Source organism: Cinclus cinclus, chromosome 30 (genome assembly GCF_963662255.1).
Source record: "Cinclus cinclus chromosome 30, bCinCin1.1, whole genome shotgun sequence".
NCBI classification, from domain to species: Eukaryota; Metazoa; Chordata; class Aves; order Passeriformes; family Cinclidae; genus Cinclus; species Cinclus cinclus.
Genome location: NC_085075.1, coordinates 1,797,636 through 1,812,065, shown reverse-complemented (window position 1 = coordinate 1,812,065; position 14,430 = coordinate 1,797,636). Strand labels below are relative to the sequence as shown.

General features: G+C 61.9%; 1 protein-coding gene across 1 annotated transcript; it reads left to right on the top strand.

Annotated features, from left to right (window-relative positions):
- The first annotated feature begins 5,049 nt into the window (after positions 1 to 5,049).
- INHBC (inhibin subunit beta C) lies at positions 5,050 to 6,708 on the top strand. The gene is made up of 2 exons (XM_062511007.1): positions 5,050 to 5,353; positions 5,957 to 6,708. Exons 1-2 carry the CDS (start codon positions 5,050 to 5,052, stop codon positions 6,706 to 6,708), a joined length of 1,056 nt encoding a protein of 351 aa, XP_062366991.1.
- Positions 6,709 to 14,430: the final 7,722 nt, after the last annotated feature.

Here is a 14,430-nt window from a genome sequence, read left to right as displayed (position 1 = left end):
CCCTGCCACTCCCCAGCACATCCTCCAGTGCTCCTGGCTCAGGCAGCCCTGGGATGGCACAGGACAGACCCACTGAAAGCCCAGGCAGTGGGACTGGGCATGTCCACACTTCTCCCAAAGACCTCCCATGCTCTCTGCCCCTAAGCTGTCTTTCCCAGGGGGATGCAGAACCCCTAATTCACTCCAGCCAGATCCGTGGGAACCCCCTGGACATAGGTGGTCTGTAATTCCCACTAGGAAAGGCACCATTCCGTGCTTGGGTCAAATTCCCCATTCCATTTGGCCATCCCTGTCCCAAATCAGGACAGAACTGAAACTCTTCTGCCTTTGGAAGAGGACAAACTTTGGGGCAGCCTCAGCACCCAGGATCCCCTTTCCCACCCAGCCCCCCTCACCCCCAGCTCCCCCACTTCAGAGCATCCCCTCAGTTCATCCCTGGCTCGCTGCCCCTTGCCAGCCTGGTGACAGCAAAGGGACGTGTCAGGGCCGTGAGAGCGGGGGGCAAAGGGCGGCTCCGACACATCTGCCCCGTTACGTAACTGAGGGTTCCGGTTTCTCCACCGCTCCCCACGTGTCCCCCATGTGCGAGGACTGGAAAAGAGGGGAAAAGGTGCTGGGGTGGGACACTTGGGAGGGGGGTCCTGGGGTGAACCCTGAGGGGTGATTTCAGCTTTAGGGTCCACCCTGCAGGTGCTGACAACCAACCAGAGAGGCCAGGGCAGAGCTGATCCAGATGGGGAGAGGGTTAGCAGAGGGAGGAAATGGTGTCAGACCCTCTCCCCACCTAGCTTTGCATCCACTGCCCACTCCAGGATGATGAGCCATGAGCAGCTCTGGCTGGAGCCAGGGCAGGCTTCACTTTGTCCCATGTGGAGAATGAAGAAGAGAAGAGCCAGGAGCAGGTGACAGTGCTTGGCCACATGCATACACCCTGTCGCAGGTGCTCCCATGAAGCCCCAATGGAACAGGGACCCCCATGTCCCCAGCCAGGTGACCTCAGTCCTGGGATCCACCTGCAAGGGTTGACAACCAACCTCAGAGGCTGGGACAGAACTGATCCAGGTGGGGAAAGGGTCAGAAGAGTGGGGAGGTGCTCTCAGACCCTCTCCCCATCCAGCTTCGTGTCCTCTGCCTGCTCCAGGATGAGCGAGCCACAAGGCACGAGCCGCTCCAGCTGGAGCAGGGATTGCTGTCCTGGAGGACCTGTGACACCTGGAGAAGGGATAGAAGGGCCCAAGCATATGACAGCCCCCACATTGCACACATCCTCCCACCAACCCTGCTGGAGCAGGGACCCCCATCTCCCCAGATCCAGGTGCCCAAAGCGTTCCTGTCACACGGGAAGGGAGGAAGGCTTGGGGATCGATCCTGTCTGGGATCCAAGGCCACTTGCGCAAACCCGAAGAGGGTTTGGTGTTTGTTTTTTCCCTTCTTTTTCCAACGCCTCATTTCACTGTCTATATTTATTGAACAAACAGCTTCCCTGGAGCCAGTGCCAAGCTTCCTGGGGTGCAGCAGCTGTGGGCATGCAGGGATCAGGGAAGAGGCAAGAGACCTGTTGGCTGGTCCTGTGGCCCCACAGACACCTCATCTTAAGCATCACAGCCCTGAGATGCTGATCTGAGGCTTGTCCCACTCCCACAGGAAAGAGGCACCTGGATGCACCAATGGCCGCTTCCGCGCCCACAGCACGGGGTGTCCAAGACTCAGGAATTCCAAAGTGGTGCTTCCCATGCAGGGTGAGGAAGGTGCAGTCAGGGATGAGTGATTCCCTGGACCCAGGGATACTTCCTCCCTGCCATGACACAGAGCTCTGCTGGTGTCCCCTGATCTCTCAGGAGGCTTTGGAAAGTGTGGCTCAGGCCCAGTGCTGGGAGATTGTCCTGTTGGGACCAGTAAGGCACTGGAGAGCCCACCCTGCAGCCCCCAACACAGCAATGCCATGGGAACATGGCATCCATGGAATCAGTCCAGATACAGATGTGACATGGGACAGATATGATGTCTCCTTGGTCTTGTCCAGGAGGGGACAGATGTGCTGGAAGGATCTTTTGCCAGAATCAACAGCCCCTGAAGCAAAGGTTTAAGCACACAGTGCCAAGTGCCCCCTGGGCAGGTCCAGCTCCCAGGAGGGGTGGGAATTTCTGACAGTCCCTTCCCTTGCCTTGAGAAGAGTTAATGTTTAATTCCCAGTCTCATGGCCCATTCCCAGCCAGTGCCACCATTGTGGTGACTGGTGCTTTTCTCCCAGGAACAAGCAACAGTGCAAGAGGAAACGACCACAACTTGTGTCAGGACAGGTTTAGATTGGAGATTAAGGAAAATTTCATAATGGAAAAGGTAGCCAAGCCCTGGAACAGGTTGCTCCGGGCAGTGGTGGAGTCACCATCCCTGAAGCGTTCAAAAGCATGTGGACGTGGCAGCTGGGGACATGGTTTAGTGGTGGCCTTGGCTGTGCTGGGTTAACAGTTGGGCTCAATGATCCAGGCTTTTCCAACTTGAATGATTCCATGATTCCATGATTCCATGACTCCATGAGCCATGCTCAGGTGCTACTGCAGGAGCTCTTGGGGGGTCCTGGCTTAGGCCAGCCAGCTGTCACCTCCAGGTCAGGTCACCGGGTGCCAGGTTTGCCCCAACGGCCACAGGGTCAGAGGCCCTGGAGCCATGTGTGCAGCAGGTGCTGGGACCAGGGGGACCTTGGGGGGTATTTTGGTCAGGTCAGTCCCTGGGCTTTGCTTTCTGGGAACCGCTTAATCAACAACACAATTATGCAATGGGTGCAAGAGCCGCCGCGGCTCCGCGCTGACCCCTGCCCCAGATCCAGGGGCTGGAGCGTGCTAGGGGCACACGGTGTGAGGGGCTGGGGGTCGGATGCTCTTGCTAAGATGGAGGTGGAATGGGGGTTCATGGGGTGCTGCTCCATGCAGAGGGATCCGGGCAGATTCGATAGGGTTAATCCCTTTGGGGACATCCTGCTCCCAGCCTGGAATGGAGGGTGGGTGTTTAGGAGAGTGGCCCATCCATTTTCCCACACTTTGTCTCCTGTTCCCTGCTGTGCCACAGCCCCAGCCCTGGCTCTGGGATGTGACAGGGGTGGGAGAATGCAACACAGCAGGGAAATGGGTATGTGGGGCACAAGGTCTCTGTCCAAAATGGAGCAAGCATCCAGATATTTGGGAAGGGGGCCTGAACATATGTAAGTGTGTATCATAAATCTGAGATGGCTTGCATTGGAGGGACCTTAAAGCTCATCCAGTTCCACCCCTTGCCATGGGCAGGGACACCTTCCACCATCCCAGGTTGCTCCAAGCCTTGTCCAATGTGGCCTTGAACACTTCAGGGATAGAACTTCTCTGAGCACCCACTGCCAGTGCCCCACCAGCCTCACAGTGAGGAATTGCTTCCCCATATCTCATCTAACCTGTCCTCTGCCAGGGGGAAGACATCACCCTGGTCCTGTCATTCCAGGTGCTTTAAGAAGTTGCTCTCCATATGGGAGCATCTTTGCCCATGAGCACGAGTGCCCTGGGCCTGGCTGGAAGTGCCACCTGCTCCATCCTGCTCCTGCCTGCCGCCAAGGCTCCCAGGCCAGCCTGTGCCCACTCTTTCCTCTCTGTTGACATTCCTGGGCTATTCTGGGAGCTGCCAGTGGGCCCAGCCAGCTGAGCCCTTTGCCCCTTGCTCTGTGGTTGCATCACCTCCGGTGGGTGCTTTTTCCCAGACTCTGTTTACATGGCACCTCTGGCTTGGCCAGGGCCAGGGGCTCCATGTGGTCAAGACCTTGGAGTCGGTGCACGGTGCGGTGGGCACAGGACATGCCAGAGCACTGGCTTGGCAGGGCTTCAAGTTCTCTGGCTTCCCTGCTTCAGCTGGGCTCTGCCAATCCCCCAACACCGTGGCATCTTGCATCACTTTCGTGAGGTTTCTGCCAGCCCCTGCCCTGCCTCAGCCTGCACATCCTGCTCCGAAGACTCTGAGAAACATCCTCAGGTTGATGTGACACTGTCTGTCACCTCCTGAGTCCTCAGAATAAACAAATCCCCTTTTTATTGTGTTAGAGGAGGATACACGGTGCACGCATTTTCTGGCCCTTCCCAGCTCTGCCCCAGGCTGAAGATGGACCAGGTGGTCCAAGGGGTGGGCTCAGATCCCCAAACCCATCATCTGCTGGAAGTGACAAAAGCCCAGAGATGTGACAGTCCCCAGGAGCTGCAGACTCATCCGAGGATCCCCTTGATCCCTTCTGGATCCTCTCTCAGCACCCAATGCGACTGTCCCTGCCAGGATGGCTCGAGGGTGCCCGGGGAGCAGTGCCCGGGCTGGGGACAGGTCTGTGGGATCCATGGATGGGCAGCTGAGCTGGGATCCCTCTGCCTGGCTGCTCTGGTGCTGGGGCTCCTCTACCAGCCAGGATTTGCCCCAGCTCTCACTCCCTGAAGGTTTTGGAGGACCCTGCTGCCTGTACTGAGGGGCTGGCCGGGATTTCTCTTCCCCGTGGGCAGATGCCCGTGTGCTCTGCAGGCAGAGCCCAGCGCACACAGAGCCCCTTCCCCAGGCAGCTCTGCACATCGCTCTGTTTGCACACACCCTGTGAACCTCCGCCTCACCCCTCGCTCGTGCTCGACCCACGCGGGCACGGCGGGGGCCGGTGCTCGGCTCCCCGTGGGACTCCTCCCGCAGCGACCGCACGGTTGGCGGGGACGGGGAACGGGGGAGGATGGGGGGCTGCTCACCGACCCCCCCGCGGGGAGGCGGGGGTGGGGTGCTAATCCCGGTAATCCCCGACGGGACGGGACAGGCAGGTGCAGCGGCCAATGGCGGGGGGCGGGGGGGCGGCGGGACCGCCCCCGGCCGCAGGTGCCCAAAGCAGGCCCCGCCGCACCGCTCCCGGTGCCGCTCCCGTCCCGTCGGCGCTGCTCCCGTCCCATCGACGCGGTCCCGTCACGCCGCTGCCGTCCGGTCCGTGCCGGTCCCTCGGTGCCGGTGACGGTCCCGCCCCATCAGTGCCGCTCCCGGTGCTCATCCCGTCCCGTCCGGTGGGCGCGGATGGCGGCGCGCGGCTCTGCTCCGTGGCTGCTGCTGGCCGTGCTTCTGTGCGCGGCTGCCGAGCCGCGCTGCCCGTCGTGCCCGGCCGCCGTGGAGCGGCGGCTGCTGGAGGAGGTGGCCAAGAAACAGCTGCTGGAAAAGCTGCGGCTCCGCGATCGACCGCGGCTCTCCCACGCTGTGCCCCGCTCCGCTGTGACCCGCGCCCTGCGGCGGCTGCAGGCGGGAAGCGCCCGCCGGAGCCCCGATGTTACCGGTGAGGAGGAGGAGGAGCAGGGCTACGAGATCATCAGTTTCGCCGAGACAGGTGGGTGCGCGACCCCCGTGGGCGCCCACGCGGTCCCCCACGGGGCGCGGGAGAGCCCAGTGAGCCCCGGGGCGAGGGGTCCGTGTCCTGCGCCCTGAGGACCCCGAGGGACGCGCAGCCCTGAGGGGTGAGGGGAGCCGGAGCCACGCGGACTGTGCGTAACTCGGGAGTCACCGCATCTGTCGCGCATCAGTGGCATCCCGGGGCCGCTGCTGCGCGAGGGGTCAGCCTGGGAGGGGAACGTGATGCCTCTCCTGCTCTTGCCTCCTGTGAACACTGCGCCCGAGGGGCTGCAATGCCGGTCCCCCGTCCCCCCAAAACATGAGGGTCCCCAGGGTGCCTGCGACTCCCGAGTACTTGAAGTTGGGATCTGCAGAATTGGCTTGGGGGGCTGGAAACGCTTTCCAACCTCACCCCGGGAGGAAGGGCCAGGTGAGAGCTGTCCCTCCCTCCGCACCCCTTGGCAGCGTGGGGCAGTTCCCCCGTTCCGGAGGCTGTATTCCCAGGGAAGGGTAGAGGACAGACGAAGCTGGAAGTCTTGACTCGCTGGATGGCCGGTTAGCATCCCTCAGCGCTCACCTCCTCATCCCTTTCTCCCCTCAGATCTCACATCTCCCTCCAGTTTGGGGCTGCAATTCCAGTTCAGCCAGGCGCAGGACCAGGACATTCACATCCTGCAGGCTCAGCTCTGGCTCTACCTGCGAGTGCCCCGAGCCAGCCTCACCCTGAGGATCTTCCTGGCTGGTGAAGCCGGGGCCGTGGCAGGGAGCAATCGCACGCTGCTGGGGGAGAGGCGGCTGAGCACGGTGGGCAGCGGCTGGCGCTCCTTCCCCCTCCTGCCGGCCCTGCAGAGCTTCTTTGGGGGGCAGAGCCGGACACTGCGGCTGGAACTGGAGAGCCGCGGGGATGGGAGCGATGTCATGGCACAGGTCAATGCCAGCTGGTCCCACCAGCCCTTCCTGGTGGCCAAGGTGAAGGTGAGGGAGCCCGAACACCACGTGGCCAAGCGCAGCCTCCGCTGCAGCCAGAACTCCAAACTGTGCTGCCGCAAGGATTACTACGTGGACTTCCGTGATATTGGTTGGAACGACTGGATCATCAAGCCTGAGGGCTACCAGATAAACTACTGCGTGGGCCAGTGCCCTCTGCACGTGGCAGGCAGCCCTGGCATGGCCTCTTCCTTCCACACAGCTGTCTTCAACCTTGTCAAAGCCAACAACGTCCAGGCATCGGGGAATTCCTGCTGCGTGCCCACACGGCGCCGGCCGCTCTCTGTCCTCTACTTCGATCGCAACAGCAATATTGTCAAGACTGATATTCCCGACATGATTGTTGATGCTTGTGGCTGTAGTTAGGGCTGGGGGAGTTGTGCTTGGACCCCTCCTTCTCCAGGACTGTCCCTCTGGTGAAGGGGGAGGGAGCTGGGGAGCTCCATGAGCTGGAGACAGCCCTCGGTGCAATGGACCCCTTTGGAAAAGCTGGGAGGGAGAGGGCCTCGTTAGAGGGAGCAGGGAGTCTCCAAAGACGGTCTGGAGCAGGGGTCTCTGGGGACATATGAGACAGAGCCAAGGCCACGTTGGACTGCCCAAGACTGGGCTGTGGGTGTTGATGACTCTGGACATCTCTGCCTGCACTGTTCCCGCTGATCCCACATTGCTGGGGGTCATATTCCCTCTCGGTGTGGGGGCCCCTCTTGGTTCACATTCAGCGTCCGAGGAGGGGTTGGGTCGTGGGAGATGCAGAAACAGAGCTGCTTCCTCTGTGTGGGAATCTGGAGGACAAGGCAGTCCCACTTGTTTCCCTTCTGGAACAAACCTTCCTGCATCCAGTTCAGGCCTGGTGTTGGGGACAGAGAGAATGGGGCACAAATAACAGGCCTGGGAGAAGAGGATGAAGGGTACAACCAAACCTGCAGCGATAGGATAAAGTTCTCTGATCCCTGGAGGGCATGGAGCTGTGAGGACCAAGCTTCCAGGTCCTGTGTGCTTCTCCTGTCCCTGGGTTTGTGCTTTCCTCTGCTGCTCCCACCCACCAGGTAGGTTTCCTCCAGCCTGGTGCCTCTGGCTCAAACTTTGCCTTCAAGACCACACTCAAAGTACAGATTTGGTTTGTGCCACTGGTTCTGCAGCTATTCCTACTTTCTCAATTCCTGCAGCTGTTGGGACTCCCTGGTGCTCCATTCTCTCCAGCAAAGATCCCACTCTGCCTTCCCCTTCCTCATGCACCCACATGGCCTCTGCTTTAATTTATTATACAACCTTTTTGTGCAGCTTCCCAAATAAATGGGTGGAAATGCAAAATCCAGGCTCTGGCTGCTTTTTCCTGGGACCACCTGCACGGATGGGGTGAGGGAGAGGGGTCCTGCTTGGCCAGAAGGGCCCAGACCCCTCAGGGAGTAGGGCTGGAGTAGCACAACAGCTGCTCAGCAATGCCATACTGGGAGATGTGGGGAACTGTGGGGTTTGAGGGGCTCCTAGCATGCTCATGAGGCCTCTGCAGGGGGGTCCTGCCTGCAAGTGGGGTTCCCAGGAATCAAGCAGGGGTTGGGAACCAGGTACCACCTCACTGGGGACTGGAGAGGGGTGGTCTGCAGTGGGAACATCAAAGCTGTGTTGCAACAGGGCAGGTACTGGGAGGCATCACCCAAGTGGAAAATGCTGTTCTCCACCTGGAGTAATCCCAAACAGAGCTCTGGTCACTCTGGCTCCAGGGGGGTGATTTCAAATGCTGAGCCACAGCCCACCCCCAAATCCTGGGCCCCACTGCAAAACCCCTGACCATGTTCCACCTCCTCAGTCCCCCCCGTGTGCTTCCCTAAACACCACCCAGTGACCCCAGTCTCAGCCCCATCGCAGACAGAAGGTCTGGTGGCTGATGTGGGGAATCTCCTGCAGGATTTGGTGTGGGATGCTCCTGGAAAGGGTGGCAATGCCCCCTTCTCATCCCGCTGAGATCCCACACACTGGCCGAGGTCCCTGTTGCGCAAGAACCCGCTCAAAGCTCAGTTTGGGGCTGTTTTATCTGGGGACAATCCTCCTTGATTTCCCAGCTTGGCCCTGCCAGTGACCAAAGGGCAACTTTCATCAGCCAGGGCAGCGGGCAACCCCCGGCACCCGGGGCACTGCGGCCATCTCCCAAAATATCCCTGCTGTGGGCAAAAGCCAACGGTGCCTTCAGGATGCCTCAGCCTCCCGGGCGCTCCCACAGCCCCAGTCTGTGTCCTGGCGGCACGTGCTGCCATGCACACGCTGGGAGCTGCATCTGCAGGGAATGCAGGGGGATGTGCGTGGTGTCTGCAGAGGCACCCTGCTCCCCTCCCACATCAGCATTCCCGTACGAATGCATCCAGCCACGTGGAGCATCCCACCAAGACTGCAGAAATGGGTTTTGCCAGCAAGGGAAGTTTTCCTGTTTTCCCCCGTGGCAGTGAGTGTATTCCCGTGTGGCGGGGGCTGCCCACATGCGTGTGTGCGATGTGCTGACTCACTGACACACTGACACACTGCCCCCACATCGAGGTGCTGAGCTGGCCATGATGGCACCGCTAAATCCCTAATCTGGGGGATCATCTGGCCCTGCTCTGAGCTGCTTTGACTTTCCCAAACAGGAGACCGGGATTATTCCTGAGGTGAGGGATGTGGCAGGGTCGGGGTGTGGTGGTTGAGAGCTGCTTCGACGGGCTGCCCAGGTGTTGGTTACACCCAGGGGCTGAGAGCTGGTGGCAGAAGGGACCTGGGACAGTCTTGCCATGCAGATGGTTCCATGGGGGGGGGGGGGGGGTGGGCTCAGGGCAAGTTCCCGGCCCCCAAGCAGCTTAACCAGGGTCACACTCATCCCAGGGGTAAAGCTGCTGAGCCGCTTATGGCCGTTACAAAACGGGGATGGAGGCAGTCCCTCACCTGCACCACCCCCTCACCTGTGCCCACCCCTCGGCCCTGCTTCGGGGCTGCTGTGGTGGGACTCGAGCCATGGCAGAGCCTGGGGGCACCCCAGGACCCCGCTGGCAGCTTCCCCCTCCTGCCGGAGGAACGAGTTGACCCTGTAGGCACTGTCATCTCTCCTGCGTGCTTGGGGGCTCCCCGGGGAGCAGAGACCCCTCCTCACCCCCAGTCTGGTGAGGGGGCAGCAGGGAAGGAGCTGATGTCAGACGATGACAGTGGGGAGGGAAACTGAGGGAGGGAATGGATTCTGCAGTCCACGGGTGGGAGCTGAGGGTTCCTGAAATCCTGTCATTGCGGTCCCTGCGCTGCCCCTCTGACCTGGGGCTCCAGGAAGCCATCTCCGGTGGGCGATGACAGCGGGGGACAGGGGACAGGCTGATGCCGGGCACATGAGAGTTCCTGGCGAGGTAATCCCGGTAAGCGGCTCCGGGGTCAGCACGGCGTCATCGCCTCCGGGGCTCGCCCCGGTCACGGGTGACACCGGCGCGGAGATCGCAACGGGCGCCACCCGCCGCCACCAGGGGGCGCTGCCCCGCCGTGCGCTCCCCCCGGTTCAGCCCCCACCCCCGCCCGGGACCGGCCGGGACCCCCGGGGGCGGGATGGGTCCCACGAGCGTGCGGGGCTGGAGGGTGTGACCCCAGGCTATGACCCCGAGTGTGCGCGGCTATGCCCCCTGAGAGTGTGTGCACAGAAAAACGGGCGGTTTTTATTTCAAATAAATAGTCGTGATTTTTGGGTCAGGGTTAGGAGCTTGGATTGTGACCCGGCGTGGGCGTGGGATGTGCCAGCAGGCGGGTGCGTGGTCCTTGCCCCTTGCGTGTGTGTGGCATCGCTGCTGTGGCCCCTGCGTACACACGGGCTGTGCCTCCTGTGTGTGCGTGTCCGGGGCTGCGGGGTGCTCTCCCCACGTGTTCGTGGGCTCTGCGAGCCGTGTGTGTTTGTGTGCGGGCCGTGCCGCCTGCTCGTGCGTGTAAATCGGCTGTGGCACCCGCGTGTGCGTGGGCTGGAGGCTGCGACCCCGCTTGTGGGTGGGCCGTGCTCCCCGTGCGCAGGATCCCCCGCGTGCGCGTGGGGTGGTGGCCGTGTCCCCCGCGTGCCCGTGTGTGTGGGCTGTGCCCAGAACGTGTGAGCGTCACCGGGCTGTGTCCCCGGCGTGTGCCCCGGGCTTGTGCATGGGCCGGTTCCCGTGCCACCCTGCGTGACCGCGGGCTGTGTCCCTGTGCGTGCGCGTGGGCTGGAGAATGTCACCCCCACCTGCGCGTGGGCTGTGTCCCCCACGCGTACGTGTGCGAGGGCTGCGCCCACGCTCGCACACACGTGTGCACGTTTACACGTGCACGCGTGATCCCTCACACGAGTGGGCACCTCTGCGTGCGCACAGGGGTCCCCACACACGCGCCCCGTGTCCGCGCGCACAGGGGGCCACGCGTGTCCCCAACTCTGCGCGCGTGTGCTGCCGTGTGCCGTGTGCGGGACCCGCCGGACACCCCGCGAACACGCGTGGGGCTCTGCGGGCCGCGAGCGAGCGGAACCGGTGCGCGCGTGGGGGGTGCGCGCGGGCGCGGGGCCGTGCGTGTCCCGGATCCATCCCGGGTTTTCGGGGCCGCCGCTCCCGGCCGGGGTCTCCGTCCCGAGCGCGATCGGCGCCGCCGCCGCCGCAGTTGGCGGAGCGGGACCCGCCGGGATCCGCCGCCCCCGCGGGCCTCCGGTAACTTACTCCGGGCGCCCGGGGCGGGCCGGGGGAGTGCGGGGGGTGCCGTCCCGTCCCGTCCCGTCCCGCCCCATCCCGGCCGCCGCCGTCCCCCCTGGATGTGCCGCTTCTCTCCCAGACCCAACCACCGCCGCCGCTACCGGGGGAGCGGGGGACACGGAGCCGCCGGAGCCGCCGCCCCGCCCGGGGCCGCTCGGAACCCCCCCGGAGGTAGGAGCCGTCGGGCGGGTCCGGGCCGCGGGATCCTCGCTCCCGGGATGGCGCCGATCCCTCTGCGGGCCGTCCCATGGGCTCTGCGGGGGGGACCGGGACTTCCACCGGGGCTCCCGGCGTGGGGGGACCGGCCACGCGGGGCGGGCAGAGGGGATCGGCCCCACGCGTGCCCCGTCACGTCCCCTCGTGCTCCCGCCCACGTCCGCACGCTCCCGCCGCGCTTTGAGCGCCCGGTGGGTGGGAGATTGGGTCGGTGTGTGGGTGGGCTGGGGCCGCCGCACCGGGCCGGTGGAGCCGCTCTCAGCCCGCGGAAGGGAGGCTGGTTCGGGGCTTCGGGCTACTGAGTACTGCCGAGTGCTACTGGTGCTACTGGGTGCTGCGGGCTCTGCCTGCATTGGGGATGTTGGACTGGGAGCAGCAACCAAGTGAAAGTTGCTGTCCCGGCCGCGGTGACGCAGCAGCCGCAGGACTGTCCCGGGGGGCTGTGCCAGCTGTGCCACCTACCCTGCCAGCCCCTGGCCACCCTGAGCATCGTATCCCACTGGCTGCGGTGTCCACAGTGCTCCAGCACCCACCTCGTGGGCCTCCGCACCCAGGAGCTTTGGCAAGGCACGGGGGTGGCCCCAGGACCGTAGCGGCCGATTGGACCCCGCGGGGCAGCACCCGCTGTTCCCGGGGCCCTGGCACGGCTCCGAGGGCTTGGCGCGGGGATAATGGGTGCTCCCAGCCCCCTTATGTCCTGCCAGGCCGTGTGGTGGCACTCGGCGCTGCGGGAGCGGCGTGGGGGCTGCTCCTCTCCCGAGGGGATGGGGATGGAGAGCACGGAGAGGACGGAGCTGGAGGACGGAGCTGAGCGATGGCTGTGGAATTTGGGGGACTCCCAGCACTGCGCTGGCAGTCTGAGGGCTGCAGCCTCTCCTGGGAGGATGGTGAGGACAGAGACAAGGCGGCTGAGGAATGGCTGTGGCATTCCAATGCTCTGTTTGGGGAATGGGAAACTACTGGTTACTCCAGCCACAGCTGGGGTCCTACTCCCAGCCCTGGAAACGATTTGGGGACCTGGCAGATGCTGTTGAACACCCTGATTCCACGAGTTTCCTCCTGCTCTTCTGTGTGTGCCAAACCTGAGCTGATGGATGCGGGTGGGCACTGGGTTTGGGGGGAAGGGAGGAGGAAGCAGCTGGATGAAGTTTCTTCTTCAGAAATTCAGACCTAGGAAAGCTTTCCAGTTTTCCTGCTGCGTCCAGCTGAGGCAGAAGCTACCTCTGCGCGGGACAGGGTATGGTTGCTTGCAGACGATCCTCATCTCCCCCATACTCGTGTCATTTCCATCACAAAACCAAGGGCAGGTTGGGAGCTGAGCGTCTCCGGGCCTCCAGGGCTGGTCTGGTGGGAGGTGGTGGAATAAACTCCGTTCTGGAGGTGGCTGAGCTGCGAGGATCTCCCTGGAGCAGGGAAGTTTCCATCCCGGAGTGAGTCAGCACCGACACCTTGTGACGCGCTATCCGGGCGGGATAGCCTGTGGAGAGGCGAGCGTGGAGCTCAGGCTCCGGGTGGGACCCGTGCCTCACTGTCCAGAACCTGGGGAATAGCACCACGGCAGGTTTAGACTGGATATTAGGGAAAATTCCTTCTCTGGAAGGGTGATCAGGCACTGGCACAGGCTGCCCAAGGCAGAAATTCTTAAAACTCTTGTGGATGTGGCACTTGGGGACGTGGGTTATTGGTTGCTGTGTCAATGCTGAGTTAATGATTGGATTTGACGATCTTGGAGGGCTTTTCCAACCTTCATGATTCCGTGATTCCAAGGGCAGGTGGCTGGAAAACATGAGGGGCCTTCACCCAGTGCACCTGGGATGCTGTTGGGGACATCCCACAGCTCCAACCATGATGCCAGCCCATTATCCTGGGGCATCAGTGCTTTTCCCACCCTTCCAACCTGCTGTACACATGTCCTCACACCTGCACAGGTACCCTCCTGTACACGGTGTGCAGATGTTCACATGTGCATACTTCAAGAAGTGTTTGGATGCCACTCCCAGATAGGATTTTTGTTGTCCTCTGTTCAGGGCCTGGTCCATCACGAGGGTTCCCACAGGAAAACAATGAACTCACCTCAATCCTTATGGCACATCCAAAGCTTTGGGAAGCTGCAGGACAGCAAGGTGAACAGCTGATAAAATAAAATGAAAGCGCTGCTTCAGAGTGGGAACAAGTGGCAAAACAGAGTTGGGTTTCAGCTCCGCTGCATCCATAGTGAGACTGGGGGGATGTTTCCAGATGTTAGAACCCCCACTGTCTAACTCCTGGCCAGGATTTAGGGGAGCAGAGTTCTGGCTGGTGCCCCTGGCGTGGCAGAGGACATCCTAGAGGGGATGGAGTTGCCGTGTGGGGACAGAGCAAGTCTCCAGTCAAGGAACAAGCTCGTGGCAGATACACCACTACTCGTGGCAGATACTTCAGGAGTGACAAACGTATGCCAGCAGGCAAAGCATGGCTGGGGATTTTGGGAGCAGCCTGAGGACACTCACACCTCCACCTCTCAGCAGACAAAGGAGTCTCCTGCCCCAAGAAGCTCCCTAAATCCCCAAGGGTGCTCCATGTTCAACATGTCAAGCCAAAAGCAATTGCACAGATTAACAGGATTCCTGTTGTCCATCCCATCCTTTAGTGGGTGCCAAGGTCCCCTCTGGGTCCTGCACATCCTCCTGTTCCCATCCTCAGAGCAATCCTGCAGGATGGAGTTGTTGGTGTAGGAACAGTCTCAGTGTCATGGGTTTTGCCACTTGCCGTGTCTTGCCATGTCTGACCTTTGATCCCTGGGAATGGCAGGATGTCCAGGATGTCCCCAGCCCTCCTGTGCTGGGATGGGGCGATTCTTGATGCCATGGGAGGGAGTGGTGCCTGCCAGGGGCTCCCACAGCCGTGACTCAGAGCTGGGCTTTTATGGGTCCCACATGTTCCATGTTGTTGCTTCCCTCCAGCGCTGGGGAGGAAGAGGGAAGCATAAAAATTCCTTACAGCAGCTGCTGCCATGTGCGTGCCCCCCTCACCTCCACCCCAAAACCTTGTCCCCACCCAGCCTCCAGCCTGGGGAAGGTGCAGGCAGGGGAAGTGGCTTTAGGAGAGTGATTTGGGGGGTAGCATGTGCTGGGGGCCAAAGCAAACAACATGCAGCGAGGGTCGCTCGCCTGCCTGGGGACCACCTATG

Coding starts and splice junctions, on each gene's coding strand:
- INHBC (XM_062511007.1), top strand. CDS start 5,050: ATGGCGGCGCGCGGCTCTGCTCCGTGGCTGCTGCTGGCCGTGCTTCTG. Junction 5,354..5,956: donor CATCAGTTTCGCCGAGACAG/GTGGGTGCGCGA, acceptor TTCTCCCCTCAG/ATCTCACATCTCCCTCCAGT.